General features: G+C 43.2%; 1 protein-coding gene across 6 annotated transcripts in view; it reads left to right on the top strand.

Moving 5' to 3' along the window:
* Positions 1-21,680, top strand: part of Ankrd44 (ankyrin repeat domain 44) — a 268,251-nt gene that overhangs the window by 122,844 nt on the left and 123,727 nt on the right. For all 6 annotated transcript variants that reach the window (XM_060368368.1, XM_060368365.1, XM_060368366.1 and 3 more), the window contains exon 3: positions 13,862-13,940. In XM_060368368.1, the coding sequence (XP_060224351.1) occupies positions 13,862-13,940 (79 nt within the window). The remainder of the gene's footprint in view (positions 1-13,861; positions 13,941-21,680) is intronic.

The raw sequence follows: 21,680 nt of genomic DNA, 5'->3' as shown, positions 1-21,680 counted from the left end.
AAGCAGGAGCAATGCTGTTCTTTTTGCTCCATACTCTCTGTGCTCTGGTATTTATTCTCTCCAGGGTCGTCAGACTCAAACTATCTGCAGCTGGCAAAGAGCTCCTCTCAGAGACTGCAGGAGGCAAATAGTCTGTTGCTGTGGACCATCTGAATCTATCCCACACCTGGGACCAAAACAAAAACATGTTTACGTCCACAACATTTTCCACCTTTCTGTTTTAAAATTTAAAAAAGGCTTTTCTTTTAATATAAAAGAAACTTACTGTTGCTTTCATAAAAGGAGATAATCAAGGAACCAAACCCTTTTGGATTAATAATTTCTTTTGTAACCTGATGACTTTCGGCTGCTCTGGTCTGGATCGATTCATGCTTTTTGCTGTTGAGCCTTGAGCTAGGCTCCCAATGGCCAGAAGTTACCCAGATGTTCTTGCAGAGAACCCAGAGCTGCCAGAAACGGCTCATTCGCTTCTCTGGCAGAACCTACTCTATTTCTGAGTTAACACACCAGGCATCTTAAGCTCTGAGGCAGCATTGATCATTTCACTATCGATAGCTTTTGGTAGCTACTGGGAAAGCTAATGCTGTTAATCTCATAACCGGAGGCCGCTCTTCTGGCAGCTTAGTTTGCTCAGGATTAACCTAGTTTCTTGAAACAGGCTTTTTGCCTTTAACCTTTTGGGCCATACAGCCCCTCTGCTCCTCCTGGCTCCCCAGCCTGCCGAGTGGCTGTGGGAACTTGACCCTGAAAGTGCGCTGGGCAAGCAGGGCTGGGTGGCAATTGTGGAGAATTCTGGCTCTTAGTTACCAGGTATTTTCCCTTATCAATGATGCTTTTGCTTTTCAAGCATTTCAACCTCCACCTGCAAATTTTCTAGTTGCTTTGCCAACTCTTCAATGAAACAAAACCAGAGGATCCCCTTTGGGGGTAGAATGGGAATAAAACCAGCGGTAGCAGCCACAGTAGATTTTATGCTCATATCCTCATATTCTCTCTGTGCCCTAATGTATCCTGTATGGCATTTCTCATTATTTTAAGCCCAATGTCTGGGCGCCATTTGTTGGTGTACCTTAAAAAAAAACCTTCTTATTTACGTCTCTTATATCTTTCTCTCTACTCCACCCAGTCCCTCCCAATACTGTAACACCAGGAAGGAGAGAGAAAGTGTTAGTGGGAGAGGGGGTGAAGTTCTTTCCATGCTGCTTCCTGCTGGTCAGGGTCGTCGGGTGCCTTGGAGCCAGTGCAATCCTTTCAGGAGATCTCCAACTTCTTGTTTCATAACAGTAACTAGAAGCAGCCTTGTTCCTACTCCAATGTCCACTCTCTGGGCTCTAGTATTTATTCTCTATCCAGAGTCTTCAGAGTTAAACTATCTGCAGCTGGCAAAAGAGGTCCTCTCAGAGCCTGCAGGAAGCAAATAGTCTGCTGCTGTGGACCATCTGAATCTGTCCCACATCCCACATCTGGGACCAAAACAAAAACATGTTTATATCCACAACTAGAGTCACCCCATATCCTCCCAGAAGCCTACCTTGTTTTAGGTCTTCAGCTTGTCATAGAGAAATCTCTGTTGAATGTTTCTCTTCTTCCCGCAAGCCTCTGCCTTCCTGCTCTCTCCAGGTCTCGTCTCCACTGTGGTCCCTTGCCTGCCTTGTTCCCTCTATTCAACTCTCTTCCACTGTCTATTCTATTTCTTCTTCTGAGTGAGATTTAAGCATCCTCCCTTGGGTCCTCTTTGTTATTTATCTTATTTGGGACTGAATTGTAGTGTGTTTATCCTGACTATATGGCTAAAATTTGCTTATAACTAAGTACATACTATGTGTGTCTTTCTGGATTTGGGTTACCTCACTCAGGATGATCTTTTCTAGTTCCATCCATTTGCATTCAAATTTCACGATTTCTTTGTTTTTAATAGCTGAGTAATATTCAATTGTGTAAATGTACCACAGTTTCTTTATCCATTCTTTGGTTGAGGGACATCTGGGTTGTTTTCCAGTTTCTGGCTGTTGTGAATAAAGCGGCTATGAACATAGCTGAGCAAGCGTCCTTGTATGGTGGAGTGTCTTTTGGGTACATACCCAGGAGTGGTACAGCTGGGTCTTGAGGTAGAACTATTGCCAGTTTTCTGAGATAGCACCAGATTGATTTCCAAAGTGGTTGTACTAGTTTACATTCCCACCAGCAATAGAGAAGCATTCTCCTTTCTCCACATCCTCATCAACATGTGCTGTTGCTTGAGTTTTTTATCATAGCCATTCTGACAGGTATAAGATGGAATCTCAGAGTCATTTTGATTTGCATTTCCCTGATGACTAAGGACACTGAGCATTTCTTTAAGTGCTTCTCCACTATTCAGTATTTCTCTGTTGAGAATTCTCTGTTTAGCTCTATACTCCATTTTTAAATTGGATATTTTGTTTGTTAGTGTTTAATTTTTTACGTTCTTTATATATTTTTGGATATTAACACTTTGTCTGATGTAGGATTGGTGAAGATTTTTTTTTCCAATCTGTAGACTGTTGTTTTGTTCTGTTGACAGTATCCTTTGCCTTACAAAACCTTTTCAGTTTCAAAAGGTCCTGTTTATTAATTGTTGGTCTTAGAGCCTGAGCTATTGGTGACTTGTTCAGGAAGTTGTCTCCTATGCCAATGAGTTCAAGGCTCTTCTTCGCTTTCTCCTGTAGCAGATTTAGTGTATCTGGTTTTATGTTGAGGTCTTTGATCCTCTTGAACTTGAGTTTTGCGCAGGGTAATAAATATAGATCTATTTGCATTTTTCTACATGTAGACATCCAGTTAGAGCAGCACCATTTGTTGAAGATGCTGTCTTTTTTTCCATTGTATGGTTTTGGTTCCTTTGTCAAAAATCAAGTGTCCATAAGTGTGTGGGTTTATTTTGGGTCTTCAATTCAATTCCATTGATTAACAGTCTATTTCTATGCCAGTCCCATGCAGTTTTTATTACTATTGCTCTGTAGTATAGTTTGAAGTCAGGGATGGAGATACCTCAAGAAGTTCTTTTATTGTATAGGATTGTTTTGCCTATTCTGGGTTTTTTTGTTTTTCCATATATGAAGTTTAATATTATTCTTTAAGGGTCTGTAAAGAATTATGTTGGTATTTTGATGGGAATTTCATTGAATCTGCAGATTGCTTTTGGTTAGATGGCCATCTTTTCTATGTTAATTCTACTGCTCTATGAGTATGGGAGATCTTTTCATCTTCTGATATCTTTTTCAATTTCTTTCTTCAGAGACTTGAAGTCAAACAGGTGTTTGACTTGCTTGGTTAGTTACACCAAGATACTTTATATTATTCATGACTATTGTGAAAGGGGTAGTTTCCCTAATTTCTTTTTCAGCTCATTTGTCGTTTGTATACAGGAGGGAATACTGATATTTTTTTTTAAAATTAATCTTCTATCCAGTCGCTTTACTGAAGTTGCTTATTACCTATAGGCATTCTCTGGGGCCACTCATGTATACTATCATATCATCTTTGAATAGTGATACTTAACAGGATACTTGCAAACTGAATTCAAGGGCACATCAAAAATATCATCCACCATGGTCAAGTAGGATTCATCCCAGGCATGCAGGGGTGGTTCAATATATGAAAATCCATCAATGTGATCCACCATATATAAACAAACTGAAAGTAAAAAAAACAAAACAAAACACATGATCATCTCATTAGATGCCCCAAAAGCATTCGACAAAATCTAACACCTCTTCATGTTAAAAGTCTTGGAAAGATCAGGGATACAAGACACATACCTAAATACAATAAAAGTAATATACAGCAAACCTATAGCCAACATCAAATTAAATGGGGGGAAACTTAAAGCAATCCCACTGAAATCAGGGACAAGACAAGGCTGCCCACTCTCTCCATATCTCTTTAATATATATATATATATATATATATATATATATATATTACTTGAAGTCCTAGCCAGAGCAAAAAGACAGTTAACTAATGGAGATCAAGGCCATAGAAATTGGAAAGCATAGCTAATTTTTATCAGACATCCAAATTGTGTCTGCAAAGGAAACAATCTTATTTTTATTTTGTAGAAGAGGAAATCAAACCTTAAAGAAATTGATGTATTTGTCCAAAATACATGAGTGAGCTCATGAGTGGCAGACAAGTGACTCAGTCAGAGTCAAGGGCAGTCTGAGTTCTAGACTCCTTATTTTTCTAACGGGAGTGTGCACGCACATGCGCCTGAGGATCCCAGTGGTCCCTGATAGGAAGATTTTGAGTGGTCCAAAGGCCTCCAAAGTGCTTCGAAGGGAGAGGAAGCACGCTGTCCTCAGAGAAGGTTCTTACAATGGTTAACACTTTCGTAGTGTTGTCAGAGAATCTAATGAGTGCAGGGCTAGAAAATCCAGGACCACTAAATACTGGCTTTGTGACTCGCCAGCCTTCATTCCCGTCCTGGAAACTGTGGGTAATAATACATCCTGGGTTGCTTTCCTTTAGCCACTGAGGGCCTCTCTCTCTCTCTCTCTCTCTGGGTGGGGGCTTCCCTTAGAGGGGAATGATGGGAGGGGCTGTGTGGGTGGGGCTGGGAGGAAAAGAGGCTGTGATCAGGCTATAAAGTGATTAAATACATAAATTAATTCAGGAAAAAAGAATCAGCTGCAACACGGTATAGTGGTTTGGTAGCTTTCTGGCGCATTAGGTAAATTATAGTTTCATCATCACTGATCACAGATGTAATGCTTTGTTTATTTACAGAGAAATACATTTACGAGTCAAAAGTTTAAAACCTACTGTAAGATAATGAAGGCTTTGGACAGGAAATAAAGCCTGTGCTCTGCCATTTCTCTGTAATTGCTTAAAACCAGCTTAGCTGAGCAGTCCAGTCTTTGTTTATTGATAGCAAAGTCTTTCATTACTTACAAAAGGGATTTTATCTTCCTGGTTCTAAACAGCAATTGTTGAAATACAGTCAGAAGAAAACAGGCAGAGAACAGGCATAAAAGAGGTAATTACTCAAACTAACATCTTGGTATGCTGCAGTGATTTGATGCCTTTGGCCCAGACAACTGCATCGGTGAATTTTACTATCAGTATTACATATAAACTCTGTCTCTAAAATATCTACCTGGAGGGTGAAAAGAAGAAAAGAAAACAAAACAAACCTTGTTAAAGTACTAATCAGTCCAGTTAAAATGGTTTTCTATGAGCCACAACAACCCATAAAATCTTATACTTTTTAATTTATTCAGAGAGAGTGTGTGGGAGAGAGGCCCCCGGCAGCTAAGGGTTGCTGCTGTGTCTAGAGTGGATGGAGCTGAGCATTGTCCTTCCTTTCGTGGCATGTCTCTCTCTCTCTCTCTCTCTCTCTCTCTCTCTCTCTCTCTCTCTCTTTCTCTCTCAGGTGTTTTCTAACTTGATGCTAGCGGCTCTTTGCTGACGGCAGAGTTTAACTGACCGTTAAAGTGGGAAGTCCATTGCCTGGAATGAGAGAGTAAGGTTTCTTCAGTCCCTCTGATGGCAGGGCCTCCGTCTTGCTCTGTCTTCAGGATTATGCACAGTGCTTGACTTGAGGCGGGCCTTCAGTAAATTTATGGATTGAATGAAAGGGCACACTCCACAATATGGCAACACCACAGTGTGCCCATCTGTTGTTGATGGATGTAAGGATTACTTCCATGTATATATATTATATATATGATATATGGATTACATCTGTATTGTAGTAAGGCTGTGGAGCATGCCTGTGCAGGTCTCTCTATGGACATAAACTTTTATTTCTCTTGGGGAAATCCTAAGAGTGAGTACCTAGATTGTATGGTCCATATATATTTAACCCTTTAAGAAATCGTAAAACTGTTTTCAAGTGGTTGTATCCATTTCCATCCCCACCAGCAGTATGTGGATGGCTGGGTGCCTCTATGTCATGTGACACCATCACATGATATTATTAGCCCTTTAATATTATAATCTTAGTAAATATTTAACATGCTTTTAATCTCTAAGAATGAACAATGTTGAGCATTGTTTCACTGTTATTTACTCTCTGTATCTTGTTGATGACATATGTTCAGGTCTTCAGCCTAATTTTAATCATCATTAAGTTCTTCTTTAAAGGTCTGGTAGAATTCTGTTTCAATCTACCTGGTCCCAGGCTTTGCTTTGGATTTAAGACCCACTTGATGAGATGAGACACATGTTCTAAAACTGCTAACGTGGCTAAGAGCCCGAGACTTAGGACATGGGCCCTAGGAACCCACTACTATCATTGGCCTAAGGGAACAGAGCGATGAAATGACACCTAATGGCATATTGCTGTACCCATGGATCGGTGCCTTGCTCAACCCCTATCCTTGTCACATGATAATTAACACAGAGACCCGCCACTGGACAGTGTGCAGAGAGAGCTCTTAGACCTAAATGGAATGCCTTCACTGGAGACACCATTACTGTTTCAGTCACACTGGTTGTTATAGATCTGTTTAAGATATTATACAGCTGATATTCTCTTGATTTTATTCTGGTAGGTCATGTGTGTTTAGGAATTTATCAGTTTCTTCTAGATTTTCCAGATTTTTTTGGACACAGATTTCCCGTATGATTCTCTGGATTTTCACTGACATCTGTTGTAATGTTCTTTTTTTTTTTTTTTTAATGTAGTGTTTTTCGTCCACACATCTTCATTACACAACATTTTGGGACTGATAAGTCTAACATCCTTCTTTCATCTCAAACTTTAATGGCCTGGGTCTTGTTGCTGTCTTTGGTTATTTCTGCTAGGAGATTGCTGACTCTGTATCATTTCAAAGAACTGCTTCTTTATTTAACTGAGTCTTTATATTGCCCTTTTAGTCTCCAGTCCATTAATTTTTACCCTGATTTGGGGTTTGACCCAGCCTTTTTTCTCTCGAAGGCCTCAAAGCAAATTATTAAATAATTTACTTACATCTCTGTGATGTAAGCACTTGTAACTGTAAACTTTCCTATTAAAGTCACTGTGACCACGTTCTCACAGTTGTGATAAGTTGTGTCCCCATTTTCATTTGCTTGTAGGAAATTTTAATTTTCTCCCTCTTCAATGTACTGGCTGTTCAGCAGCGGTCCCTCAGTATTCATGTGTTGACTTGTTGCTTTTTTCCCGCTGTGATCTGATCAGCTACAGAAATTGATTTATTTCGTATTCGCTAAGACTTGCTCTGTCTCTTAGAATGTAATCTGTTTTGGAGAAGGCTCCATGGGACGCTCAGAAGAACGCATATTCCTCGGCTGTTCAGTGGGATCTCGATCCGTTTGATTTGTGGGGCTGACAAACTACGTTCGGGATGTATTTGGCGATACCTGATAAGTGAAATGCGTGTGTGCCTCTGTGCCTAGTGCTTCTCCTCCTTGGGGCCTCCCCTGGAGAATGCCTCACCGAGGGACGCGTGCGAAGATATATGCTGCAGCACCATTTACGGGGTGGAGAACTGAGGTCTCTGTGGTTTTCTGGAAGGTTTGCTTTGCTGAGCTGAGCTGTGGCATTTTATCTCTGAAGGCAGTTTTCAAAGCAGGCTTCTGAAGCAGACATAGGTAAATGTCACCACGTTTGAGCTTGCTGGTGGGCATATGTTGGTCTGTTATGTAAATACCCCTCAGTATTTGTGAGGAGTTCCATCTGAAAGTAAACAGAAATTCTGAAAAGAAACTTGACATTCGTTTCCTTTCCTTCCTTTCCTTTTTTTCCAGTTCCTTCCCAAGACATTATCCTTCCTTATCATTTTGTGCCCTTTTTAAAAATGTAAGTCCACGTCTGTCGTCTTCACATGATTTGAAATCTCTCCAAGGTACCTATTACGTACGTGTTCAGAGTTTCTCCAGGCATCTGTTTGTCTCAGGCAATCTCTGTTAAGCTGGTTGGACCCAAATTGTCAGGTATTCTCCAGCATCTTTGATTTTAGTGAGAGATAGGACTGAAGAGGCAATTCAACTTTTATATTTCATGGGCTCGTTTTCCTAATATCGCTCCATTGTGCACATTGACAGGCAAACTAGTCATATCTAGGGAAGAGTGCTTGCCTTTTGTACACCAGATACTTAGAATGCAAAAAAGCTCATGCGCTTTCAGCTGAGGATTCCAAAATAAGCGGTTCTTCATCTGTAAGATAGAGGCTTGGGGTACCCCTCCTCCTGCCTCTCCACACAGTGTTTTCAACTGCCAGAATGGCCTTGTTGAATCAAAGTCAGTCTGTGTGCTCATGCTTCACACACACACCCCCACCCCACCCCAGTTCTTTCTTCTGCTTCTTCCGTGGTAAACAGACAACTCGGGAACTTCCTCTTCAGGCTTTGGCTTATCACACACAGGCTCAGACCCCAGCTGGCCCTCTGGGTCTCTGGCTATTCATAGAAGAGAGGGCTCATCTGCTTCCCTTCTGGAGGAACTGGGGCCTCTCTCATCCCATGTGTCTGAACCCATACGCAAAGGGCTGTCTGGCATCGGTGCTGATGGGTAATGGAAAAGAATCTTCCTCTTTGTGATACCATGTTCAGGAGCCAAGTCCAGAGGCTGTTAAGTTACTCTTTCCCTTGGATTCATGGCTGTTGTGAAGGTCTGAGGGCTGGGCGTTCACTTTGTCATGGTGAGGCCGCTTTGACAAGAGACAAAAATGGTCAGGGTGCTCAGCTCAGCCACTCTGTCCAAATGCTACTCTGTCCCTGGCCTGGTCCTGTGTTCTACTTTTCCAGACTCCAAAACCCCTTCCTCCTATGTACTATGGCCTAGGTTTTGGGGTTGATCAAGGTTCTCGGATAAACTGGGGCCAGTAGAGAACACAGGGGCCATGGGTGAGATGTGCTTATTTTTTTCAGATTTTTCATGTCTTTTGAGACTTTCTATCCGGACTTGTTCATAATAGGAGGGTGTGGGGAGGATTCCCAATGACGTTTGATAATGTCCTCCAGCCTTTGGCATCGTGGCTGTCACTGTCGCTCTGCTGTTATCCCCTGTTCTAACACCCTGCATGAGGAAAATGGGGGCTAGATTGCAAGTTTCTCTACTGTGAAAGGACTGGATTAGTTTGTAGTCCTAATGTCATCTACAGCTTGTGGCAGTTGATAGACAGTTTCTAAGCAGGTGGTGACGTTCAGAGACTGTGGCTGACTTATAAAACACGCCATAAGGTCACTACTTATTTTTCCTTCCCTCTAATATGCTTTTTCCCCCTTCTGTAGTTTCAGTATTCTTAGACAAAAATTGTAGATAATTTGCAGCATAATCGTACTGTTTCCCATAATTCTTCATTTATCTATATTTATTCATTTTTTTTTCCTTAAGCATACAGCTTTGCTGTTTTCCAAGGCTGGTCTTGACGTCGGGTTGAAATGGTCCTCTTCCTCCCACGTATCAGTACCACAGCTGTGCACTGCCATACGTGGCTTCCGCATTTGGCTCTTCTGAAGACAAGGGCTTTTTCTACCTTAGACTTTGTCTTTTGTGTCTTAGGTTTACACAGTATGCCTAATTTCTGTCTGGTTTCCTTGTCACCTTAAGTTCTTGCTGCCTTTGTCTGCCATCTCTTGCTTGTGGTGAATTATTTCCATAAAGGTTTTCTGTCTTAGGCTTACAAGTTCATCTTCAGGGGAGATTTCATCTGTGGTGTCCCAGATTGCCTGGGCAGAGAACATAGCTCTCCAGCAAGGTTTTGGTTTTAGCAACACAGGGATACCATTGCTCTAGAACTAACTTTTAAACCTATTTTCAGTGTAAAGTTTCTGTATTACATAGGTATTATAAATTCAAAATCCTAAATCACAGAGGGGGAAATCTGGGGGACACAGATGTCTAGTGGAGAGGTTGACCTCTTCACCAGTTGCCCAGGACAAGGTACCCCACCCCGACACCTGCCTGTGTAAATACTTGATTTTTCTTCAAACTAAACTTTCACTTCAAAGGCCGGTCCTTCTGTGAGGGTCTTAGTCCAACTCCGCACTCGGTCTCCCACAGCCAGGCCTGGCTTTGAAGGTCCTGGGGCATCAACATGTTAGCTCCTTCCTCTTCCAGCTCCGCTTCCCAAGCCACTTCCCATTTCTGCCCTCTCTATTCAGTTTCTTGCAAGCGCCATGTTTACAGTGCCTTCTGCATGCTCATCACATTACCGCCTTGGTAAATTTTGGGGGTTTGGGGAGGGCTCTCGAGGAAAACTATCCTGGTTAGTTTTTATTGTCTACTCAACACAGCCTATTTCATCTGGGAAGAGAACAATTGAAGAATTGCTTCAATCAGATTGTCTTGTGGCCATGCCTATGACAGAGCTCTTTAGTGTTTTGGGGAGGGCCAAGCCCACCGTGGGCAGCGCCATCCTTGGTTATGTAGATCTGGATTGTATAAGAAAGTTAGCTGAAGCTGGGCAGTATTGGCACACACCTTTAATCTAGCACTCAGGAGGCAAAGGCAGTGAGTTCAAGGCCAGCCTGGTCTACAGAGCAAGTTCCAGGACAGCCAGGACTACACAGAGAAACCCTGTCTCAAAAACCCAACCCCCCACTAAAAGAGTGAAAGCCAGCTGAGCACAAGACAGTAAATAACATTTCTTCATGGTTTCTGCTTGAGTTCCTGCCCTGCTCTCCCTCAGTGATGGATTGTGACCTGGAAGTATAAGCCAAATAAATCCCCTTCTCCTCCAGTTGCTAGCGGTAGTGGTGTTTACCATAGCAACAGAAAGCAAACTAGAACAAAAGGATGTTAGACTGCCAAGGGAAATTCTAAGATGATATCCTTGCTTTCACTTTTAGTAAGAAAAATATTTCAGATTTGGATCATGACACATAATTCTTCAACATCAATTTTCTGTGTTGGGCAAATCCTATAACTGGTGCAGGGCTTGGATTCTTTCTCTTTTAAATTACAATAATACAATTTGAGAACAAAGTTGTGTGTCTCCCATGGTAGGGATGTTTTACAATAAAGCACTTTGGAAAAGGTAAAATGAAAGTGTGGTGTAGTTACCAAATGGGCTTGCCTCTTCCAAACACTTGAGGGTGGCGTTAGCCCAGAACTCATCTCTGGTGGCACCATTCCTGGTATCTCCTTTCCACCATCTATCCTTGCCTCCTATCACTGCATCTCTGGCACCATTGGTTTGGCTTGTGACAAGGTGATATGACCTTTGAATTTTAGCTTGTTGAGCACAAAGATACCATGACTCTGTCATTCAGCCTTGGCTCATGGTCCTTGTCTATTGCTCATTCCTTGTTGGAGAGCAGGTGTGAGCAACCGTGGTCAGCAATGAAGATGTACTGTTTTTGGCTTCTTTGGTGAACAGGTCTCCATTGCAGTTCCATGTCTGCCATGTCACTGAAGTGGGGGAGTGTCATTTGGAGTGGTTTTTATGCAAGCTACTGGAAAGCTTTGAATGCATATTAATAGCAATACTTGGATCCATATTAAGAATTTTTACAATATGATCTCATACAACATACCTTCTTACTATTATTGGAACTTTAGTTTGAACAAGTGGTGTCTTCTAAGGAACCACAGATTCAGCAAACCCAGCCATATAATGATAGAGCAACCAAATTTGCAAGGCAGGGAGAGATGCCAGAATTTATTTTCTTTTTATTTGAGTCCAAGCTCTCAAACTGAGCATTAACTTCAGGTCAAATGAAGTCATAATTTAAGCTAGGATTATCATTGTTTAAATCACTTGGGCAAGGTTGAATTTGTTCAGCCAAGTCCTGGATCTAATTCAGTTCATCAAAGAGCACACAATTATATAACTTTTGCTTAATTTAAGCAGGTATAGTGAGGATTTTGAGAAGGCAGGAGGTTAAGATAACAAATGTTTGCAGGGGATGGGGAAATCAATGGAAGAAAGAAAATATTTGTGTCTTAAGTGGTTTTGTAGTTTACTGCCTATAAGAATATACTTGAGTCTTATATGTAAATTTTGTATGTATATACGTATGTAAATTTTCAAGCGACTCACCATTGTTTTCAAAGCTAGGCTAATTCAGGGTTCACTATAGTTATATAATCGACTCAGATTTCCAATTGTTTTTTTTTTTTAGTTGCAAACTGTTCTTTGCTATCAGCAGTGCTGCTAGCACATACATGTATGGCATGAGTTTCCATCTGATTTAAGCTCCTCTCTTTGTTCACTTAATGTCAGTCCATAAAACCACTCACTAGGTCTTCCAACAGCTAAAGTGGTTTGAAGATCAAGCCCTGTCATGTCCCCTGTCTGCCGTCGGTTTCAGACACGAAATGCACAAAGCAACAGTCTAAAAGAAACAGAGGGAAAGGGAGGACCTGGACTGTGAGAAAACATCTTGGGAGACTATTATCCTTGGGATAGTAAAAGGTTGTTAGGTCAATTGTATAATCAAGTGGTAACAGGAGTGACAGAATCAACAATGGATCCCAGGAATCTTAAGTGGAAGAGGCCCTGCTTGCGGACTGGCTCATTTGGAGCTGACCCCGGGTCTCTGAAATGCTGCCAGCGCAAGGATAAGGAGGAATAAGAGCTGTTATTTACTTTCAGGAAATTTCAACCTTGGAGGATTGAATCATGTACTTTTCATCTATTTTATTGGGGTTCTTTATACCTTTACCTCCCTTCCAACCCTTTTCTACCCTAATCCCTTTTAACACCCCAACACTAGGTAGGAGAGAAAGAAGGTTAGTGGGGAGAGGGGGGTGGAGTTCTCTTTAGCTACTTTTTGCTGGTTAGGGTTGTTGGGTTCCTTGGGGCAAGTCCAATCTTCCTTTCAGGGTATCTCCAACTTCTCAAATGGCAACAACAGCAACCAGGAGCAGCAGGGGCGCTCAGCAGCCACCTTCTTCCTTCAAGCTTCCTGCCCTTCTCTGGGCTCTGGAGTTTATTCCCTCTCCAGAGTCTTCAGAATTAAACTATTGCAGTTGCTGGCAAAAATCACTACCCTCTCAGAGCCTGCAGGAGGCAAATAGTCTGTTGCTGTGGACAGTCTGAAGCAGCCCCATATCCCACACCTGGGATTAATATAAAAACATGTTTATTTTTTTTGTTTATCATGTATACAGTATTTTGCCCGCATGTACACGTGCATGCAACAAGAGGGCACCAGATCTCATTATAGATGGCTTCGTGTCACCATGCAGTTGCTGGGAATTGAACTCAGGACCATCCTGGAAGAGTGGCCAGTGCTCTTAACCTCTGAGCTATCTCTCCAGCTCCGATAACTGAGTTTTTAAAGACACCAAAACGTCCACTACAGAGAGTTTTTACAGTTCATTGCCCAAATTAATATACCTGATTCTCATTTCAGCACGCACATTTTTAAAATAATGTAGCTTTATTTTTAAAGCTGGCGTGATGCAGCCCCAGAGTCTCTATGGTCATGTAAGTGGCTGAGCTTCTGCCCCATGCCATTATTCGTGGTCACAGACTGAGCCAGTTTTCCGTGTACAGACCGTGAAGGCAGAGCTGCCTTAGCTTTCACCTCAAGCAGCAATGTCCTCAGAAGGCCTTGCCGCTGCAAAGGCTACTGTTGCACCATGGGATAGCTGGCCATACTGGCCATCATTGTGCACAGGCGCTGCAGCTGAGTGGACCACTGTGCTTCTCTCCCCCGGCAGCAATCTGTGTCTTGTGTCCTAAGCGTGCAGTGTCTTTAGCAAGAGGGGCTTAGCTTGGTCCTCTGAGAGGACTCCAAGGGTGGCGGCAAAAGTCTAGACTGCTCTGGGGAGTCGTTTGTACTATCTGACCAGCCACTAGAGAAGTGGTTGCTCGTGGGTTTTTGTTAAAGTCGCCCGCAGAGGTTGGCCTCCAAGCCTTCTTCCACAAGTGTGAACCCCAGAGTGAGGGAGGCGTCTCAGCACCCAGCTTCCGCTGACTGATGTTGGTATTGTTCATTTCAGGACTCTGAGAAACGGACTCCGCTTCATGTGGCTGCATTCCTGGGAGATGCAGAGATCATTGAACTCCTGATTCTGTCAGGTAAATAACTGCCGTGTTCAAAAACCAATTGCTCGTGGAAGCTTGAACGACCAATTTACTAGACTGGTAATTACAATGAACGAAACAGAATTTCTTTGCTTTGCTCATCAAAGTTTTATTTGACCAGCAACTTGACTGTACAAGAAATACAATAAAAGAAATTGTTGTTTGGCAATGATTCTTAAATAAAATATTTTTATATTGCTTTGAAAGTTTGACTCCTGTCTATCTTGTCAGATTTGGCATTATAGACAAATTCAGTACATTTGGGTATCTTGAGTTTTTTTTAATTGTGAGAAAAGAAAACTGTCTAAGGTCTACATGAACACACACATATATACCCTATATGAGTTTATATACTCTGTGTAGTACACAGTATGTATAATAAGGGCATATATTTATGTATATTTAAAATTGCAAAAATAATACACAACTATGACTTCAATAAAAGTGAGAAAACAGACGTAAGTGAGCCATGTCAGTTTCTAAATAGAGGTTTCTCTAAGTAGACAGGGGCGGTGTTGAGGTATCCTCATGAAAAGACATAGAAGGGGTTACTACAACTCTATCAGGTATTTCACGTTTTTAAAAACTAGGTGCAAATAAGTGAATCATGTCACCTCTAATCCTTATATCTTCTGGTCTATGAGATTCTCTTTTTCACTCCTCTGTACTTTTCACATTTCATCAGATTTAAAGATGTGAATGTTTTCATTTCTAAACTCTTCTATGTTCCGTACAGCTCACCAAACAGGTTTCCAAAACCAGTACGTGGTTTTTTTATTTGATTGCTTGCTAGGCAAATGCCTAGGATAAACCCGAGCACCACTTGTGTGCCTCGCTGAGGACTGTATGCAGCCTCTCAGCTTTTCCTTCTCCTGGTTTTTGTTTGGAGGGATTAAAATATGGAGGGAATGCTGTTGCCAATGAACTAGGCAAAGGCCTGTGTGAAGGAGTTGCCTTTGTCTGCAGCAGTAACGGGGGAATGTTGACATTTCAAAGTACACAATGCACGAGAGCAGGGGCACGCGTGCAATAAACATGAAAAGCACCGTGGCAAAGACAGAACCGTGCTGTGCCGCGAGGAAAGCTCCTGGCGTTCTCGGGTTTGTGGTGTCCCCATTCTTTGGGTAGCTCTATCCAGGAATCGGGTATAATGTATGTGAAAACAAGAGTGTTTGTGCTCCGGCACGCTTTGAGTTTTCTGGACATTTCTTGTTCTCTGAAGAGCAGATCTTCCGTTTGACAACCCGGGGGTGTTCTGGGCCGTGTTCCAAACAAGCACCCATTGTGAGCTGCTGGCACAGACCACGGCCAAGAGCCAGTGCAGCCCTGGATGCTTACCCTCGTGGCTGAAACTTGGTCTATGGGAAATTGTTGACAGAATCAATGTGTAAAACAAAGACGCGTGTGACAAAACACCTAACGACCCCAAGCAATAATGTCACCACTGCCAAGATATCATTCACTCCCTTATCTGAAAGTCTAAAGTCCAGAAATGTTCCAAGTGCTGACATGATGCCACAAGAGGGAAATTCTACCCCTGACCTGATGGTGACGGGCCACTGCCAAGATGCAGACACACCAAAATATGTCTAAGGTATATAACGAAGCAGAATTGAACCTCATGTAGGCCTTGGTCAAATAGACCAAAATTCTTCCCTCCAAATTAAAACTCTGTGAATTTTTGACTCAGGAAGTTTGGATGAAGGATGTTCCGCTTGTGTCTGATGGGTCCAAGGCACCAGAGATGGCTCAGTGGTTCAGAGCCACATGCCAGAGGACGTGAGCTCAGCTTCCAGCATCCACATCAGGCACCTCACAACTGCCTGGAATTCTAGCTCCCAGGGCTCCGACACCCTCTTTTATCTTCTCCCGGTATTTGCACACGTGGTACACATCAAACACACACACACACATACACACACACTCTCTCTCTCTCTCACACACACACACTCAATCTTTAAAAAGTTATATCCTAGGGAGGGGGCAAGGGCAGGAGAATGGGAGAGGAATATCTAAGAACAAGTAAAGTTGGAGTTCATGCTCCACTTTGGAAGGGGAGGTTTAAATCCTGCATCGTAAGGGTCACTCCTAACGAGACCGCTGTTTCTCAACAAACTTGGCCTCATGTCACCTTCACAGGCACAGGAGTCCTGGTCTTTTGTACCTGCGGCCGAGTCCAGAGCATCAGGAGAAGCTGTTGTGTGCATCATGATCTGCACATTTGCTGTTAGCATTACTGATCTGTTAATCTCTTTAGCATAACTTTGATTCAGTTTGTTGTGGCATTTTCCCCTCCCTCTCTCCCTTCTTCCTATCAAACTGAGAAAGTTCTTTAGCAATTCTATTCAACAGAGGCCAACTTCTGCAGAACATGTAGCTTTCATTTTCCCTGAAAGGACTTTTGTCCGATTTATATTTTACATCCCTAAAGAAATATCATTCGGCTACAGTGATTTCGGTTCTGAGATTTCATCTGGCAGCTGACCCTTTGGGGAATCCAACCACACTGTTTTCTCATTTCGTAATGAATGAGGCGCTAATGATTCCCATGTTGGACAAATAATTTGACCTTGCCAGAATAGCTTGTTATAGCTGTGCTCTCTGCTGCTGAGCAAACTCTCAGGGCATGCTGAGACCCAAACTCACTAAGCTGACTTCGTCTCCTGTCAGCCAGGCAGCTGGAACCCCAGTGTCTCTGAACACACATGTTGGCAGGGTGGAGGAGTGGGGGAATGTCTTCACGATGAACAGGCTCTGCGGGTTCTTTCTGCCTTCTTATCCCTGCTGTCACTCTGGCTTGATTTCTTCGTCTGACTCAGCTTCTGTTTGGGAACTGGCCAGATCAGGATCGAGGTGGGTGGGTAGGTGGTGGTGGTGGTGGTATGTGGAAGGTGGGGAGGGGACAGGCAGTGAGAACTAGTCAGGAGGTCAGGGTTGAGGTAAGGAAAACAGAGCCCACAGGAAAATAGCCACAGAAGAATATCTTACAGAAAAAATTGGATAGACAAGGGTGAGGGAGTTTTGTGTTGGAAAATAAAGTGAATATTTGTGCTCTAACATGTGAATTTGTCAGGTCTAACTATTCAGTACAGAGTAAATTTGCTAAAGGGTCTGGGGAGAAAGCTCAGTCAGCAACGTGCTTTCTGTACAAGCATGGGACCTAAGTTTGATTTTCAGCAGCTATATAAATTACTGGGAATGGTCGTGTGTGTTTGTAATCCCAGAATCGAGGAAATAATAGACAGTCGGATGCCCTGCCACCTGGCCAGCCAGGATAGCCTAATTGGTGAGCCCCAGGTCCCACGGAGAGACCTTGTCTCAAAGAACAAGGTGGACAAGGCTGGAGAACAATCCCAGAGGTTGCCCTGTGGCCTCCACATGTGTGTACCGGCACATAGGCGCGCACACACACACACACACACACACACACACACACACACACACACAACCATCTACCTGCCTGCACAAACACGCAAAGTAAATAAAATAATAAATACATGTACCAGAATGTGTGCCACCGGTCAAGTGATAGTTCAGCAAAATGATTGTGATTTCCCCCCCCTCAACTGAGTTTCCTAGTTCTAGTGCCAGTTGTCTGCAGAACTGGGGGTGCACAGTTCTTCTGTTCCTTCATGCCTAACAGAGAGCCATCCTTTGTGGGTGGAGTTGTTGATCTTTTTAACATCTGGTAGAAGAGTGTGATTAAACAAAGCAGAACTGATCACCGACACACATATGGCCCAGTACTAACACGCAGCCTTCTGGTGAGTGTGCAAGCTGGCTCTAGTGGCAACTTCAGGAAGAGTCTGAAAAATGTTTCAAGCCGTTGTCACATACATGACATTATCACATGTGTTTCCAAGGTGACAGGACTCCTCAGCTGCAGGAATATATGGTCTGTTTGACAGAAAAATATCAGATAGCGACTCAATTGCACGATACTGTAATCATATTTTAATACACTCTTTCCTGTTTCTTTCCCTTAAAGAGCTGAGTAGCCGGTCTTCGGACAGACTTGCCTCATGAATTGATTGCCTTTCATCAGTCAGATTCTCCCATCAGTTAGTCCATCTTGATCCCCTCAGTCCTTTTTCCCCCTTCCACTTCTTCCTTGATGACAGGGCTCACAGAACAGAAATATTACCTCTAGAGAAGACTCCAGAGTTCCTTCCTCCCTACCACTTGGGACTAAGACGAAGAGGGACTAGACATAAAATGAAGACCCCGCCTCGTCAGTGGTCAGAGCTGTGCTTCCTAATTCTTAGCTGATCTCTTGTTTTTAAAGAGTCAGTAATATTTAATACTTATTTTTGAGATTAAGAATTGTAATGTCCTTGGGTAAAGGAGGATTTGCCTTTAAACCCTTAGTGATGAAGACTGTCCTTCAGTGCATGATGGCGCCTGACAAGCAGGCGCATAACACAGGGTTTCCTCTGGAAAAATCAGTTATGAATATTCAATGAAGAGCTCAAACCATCTGACGCCCCATCCTGGGAGGTAAACAAGAGTCTCCAGGGTGTTCCCAGGCAGGGGATGGGGAGCCAGGGGAGATGGCCTGCAGGCGATACTGCTCCTATCAGAGCTCGAGGCTGAGAGAGAGGCCTTCCTGGCAGCTGCTCAGCCCGCCTTCTGGCAAGCCTGAGAGGCAGAATGGAGCAGTTCCTCCCATTCCTCAAGCTCCCTTGAGCCTGTACACAACAGGGCTCATATTGGTGGACCCGGCACCCTGAGTCTCAGAGCCAGCAGGCAGGGGGCATTTCCCTCCTTCAGACAGTCTTAAGACAGAAAGCCAGCCTTGTATCTGCACAGAAGTAAGCATGGTCAGTACATGACAGTGATGGCAATAGCCACCCCGCTCGGTCCATGTGTGTTTCAAAGTTACATGGGGGAAATGGGCGAAGAATAGGAACCACGTGGTTCTCAGAAAATGTATTTATAACCAGGAACCAAACATGATGGGAAATGTTTAAACACAGTATTAAAGAAAAAAAATGAGGTGGCATTTTCTTCCAACCAGATTTGCAATATTTTAAGTTATTTTGAAGGAGTTTTATTAAAGTATAACCAATATACTGTATGCTTCATGTATATACATGCATGTATATTGTATGTATGTATACATACACACAAATAATTCGGTGAGTTTAGGCATATGCGTATACAGTCATTAAATCATTGCTGCAATCAAAACAATATTACCTACCACCTCCAGAAGATTCTGTCCCTCTACCGTTCAGGATAAAACACATGCTCTCTCACCTCACACAATGCAGTGTGATTAGATCAGCTTTGCCACACTTGAGGTGACCGGTAATAAAAAGTATTGATGAAGACACGTGGAAACGAAGCAGCCTTAGACGCTGAGTGTAAATTGCCATGCTTTGGAGAGCTGAGGACACCATCAAAGCACGAAGTGTGCATTGCTTTTGACACATAAAGTCCATCTTTAATTATTTTGAGTATTTTCATCAGAAGTCACTTTATGAATACCAGTTATTTGTAATTTTTGGAAAGCTATTGGGAGTAACCAAACTATCTGTCGCAAGAGGAACTGTCTAAAAAAAAATGACATATTTGTGTTGAAATACATGTAGCAATGAAAAGAAATTGACTCACTCTATGACAGCCTAGATATAAAATATACCTTGTTAAGTGGAGCAAGGAAATTAAAGGTATGAGAACAATACAGTTTATGTAAAAACATACACTCACACACACTTTAAATTTTAGCCAGGCATGGTGACACACAGCTGTAACTTCAGGACTTGAAAGGCTGAGATCAAGGTGTGAGTTCAAGGCCAGCCTGGACTCCACAGTGAACTCCAGGTCAGCTGGCAACAGCACTAAATCCTGTCTCAAAGAACAAAACAGAATGAAATTCTTCAGGAGGGTTGGTTTGGTTATTGTGTGTATGTGTGCTGAGTAGACTTGGGTTGTTTGTGTGTGTGTGTTTGTAGGCGTTTAGGCGGGGGTGTGCACATGGACATCACAGGTCACGATTGGTTGTCCTCTTCCTCCTCCATGTTATTCCTGAGACGGGTCTCTCTCCACGCAAGCTTAGTGGTCATCAGTTGTACCAGCTAGCAGGTACCAGGGGCTGTCTGTCTCCACCCTCAGCCTGAGGATGGGAACACACAGGTCCTGAGGATCTGAATGGAGGTGTCATGCTTGCATGACAGGCACTTTACTGAATGAGCCACTTCCCCAGTTCCAGCAGGATGGTTTCTGTGTGTGTGCTGTGTAAAGTGTGTCTATGTATGTGTGTGAGTGTGTGTATCTGTGTGGTGTGTGTATATGTGTGTGTGTGTATGTATGTGTGTAACTGTGTGTGTATGTGAGTGGTATGTTTGTGTGTGAGTGTGTGTGTGTGGTAGATATGTGGTGTATCTGTGTGGTGTGTATGTCTGTGTTTATGGGAAAAGAAAGAAAGAAAGCTCAAGACGCACTCTATCAAAGTGTGGGCAGTCAGCCTGGGCCCAGCTCTCAGGAGAGTGTGATGCCTTCGTGATCCTTGCCACCTCAGTGCCGAAGAAACAGGTGAATGTAATCGCCGTGCACGTGGTTAACACGCGGTGTACACGCTTTGTGTACGCAGTGGAGATGTAAGAAAAGGCGGTGTTGGGAAAGGTTGACTAGCTTCCGGGATGCTCTGCTAGAGCTGCGGGGACAAACGCCCTTCCTGTCTGAGCCAGAGGCTGCTCAGCAGCCCTGAGACCTCACTCTCCGCTGGCACCGACACCCATGGAAAAACATCTCAGATTTCCATTTCAGCAATGGGGCTTTTATTCTCCAGTTCACTTTTGTTAAAATCACACCTGGGTTTCCTTGTCCCTAGGATTAAATAACACTTGAGTCTCCCTCACTTTTACAAATCTGCTTGATGAGGCTGGAGGGAAAGCCCAGTGGGGAGACCTTGCTGCTCTCCCGGAGGACGATTTCAGCTCCCAGCACCCACAGGAGGTGACTCTCAGCTGCCTGCAATTCCAGCTCCAGGGGATACGACGCCCTTTTGTCCTCTGTGGGCTCCCACAAACATGTAGCGCGCACACACACACACACACACACACACACACACACACACACTTGTTTTAAGGAAGAAAAAGAACGTGCTTGTGAGGCCAGCAAGAAGACTTAGTATGTAAAGGTGTTCTCAATGTTCACAATCAAACACCAACCCTGACAACCTAAGTTTTATCTCTAGATTCCAAGAACCTAGTGGAGAGCGAGAACTCTGACCTCCACGTGTGCGTCTGTACAGATAAATGTAAAGACAATTAAAATGAAGAAGTGTGTATTTGGAGGCTGGAGGGAGGGTCTGGCGGCTTAGAGTCCTTGCTGGAGCTTGCGGAAGACCTGGCTTTGCTTCCCAGCACCTTCACAGTGGTCCACACCCATCAGTGTCTCCAGTGCCAAGGGTCCTGGAATGCCCTGTTTTGACCTCCGTGGATACCAGGCATGCACATGTGTGCATACAAGTGAGCACTTGCACACGTAAAATAAAATAAAAACATTTTAAGTGAGAATTTAAAAGAACGTGCTTGTTTGTATGTTTCATTTTTGAAAGTCCTTTGTACTGCACCGTAATTGTCACTATGAAGCTCTGAGCCGTGGACCTACGGCTGGATGAGCTATTGAGGTGACTTTGAAGTGAGAACTGCTAATCATTTGCTAGAGCTTTTCGATTTGTGACGGATCCTCACATCCAGCTGAGTCTCCCAAGCACCCAGCCCGGCA

The sequence above is a fragment of the Meriones unguiculatus genome, chromosome 15 (genome assembly GCF_030254825.1).
Source record: "Meriones unguiculatus strain TT.TT164.6M chromosome 15, Bangor_MerUng_6.1, whole genome shotgun sequence".
In the NCBI taxonomy this organism is placed as follows: domain Eukaryota; kingdom Metazoa; phylum Chordata; class Mammalia; order Rodentia; family Muridae; genus Meriones; species Meriones unguiculatus.
Note: the sequence above shows the minus strand (reverse complement) of the source record. Positions and strands in the feature narration are given on the sequence as shown.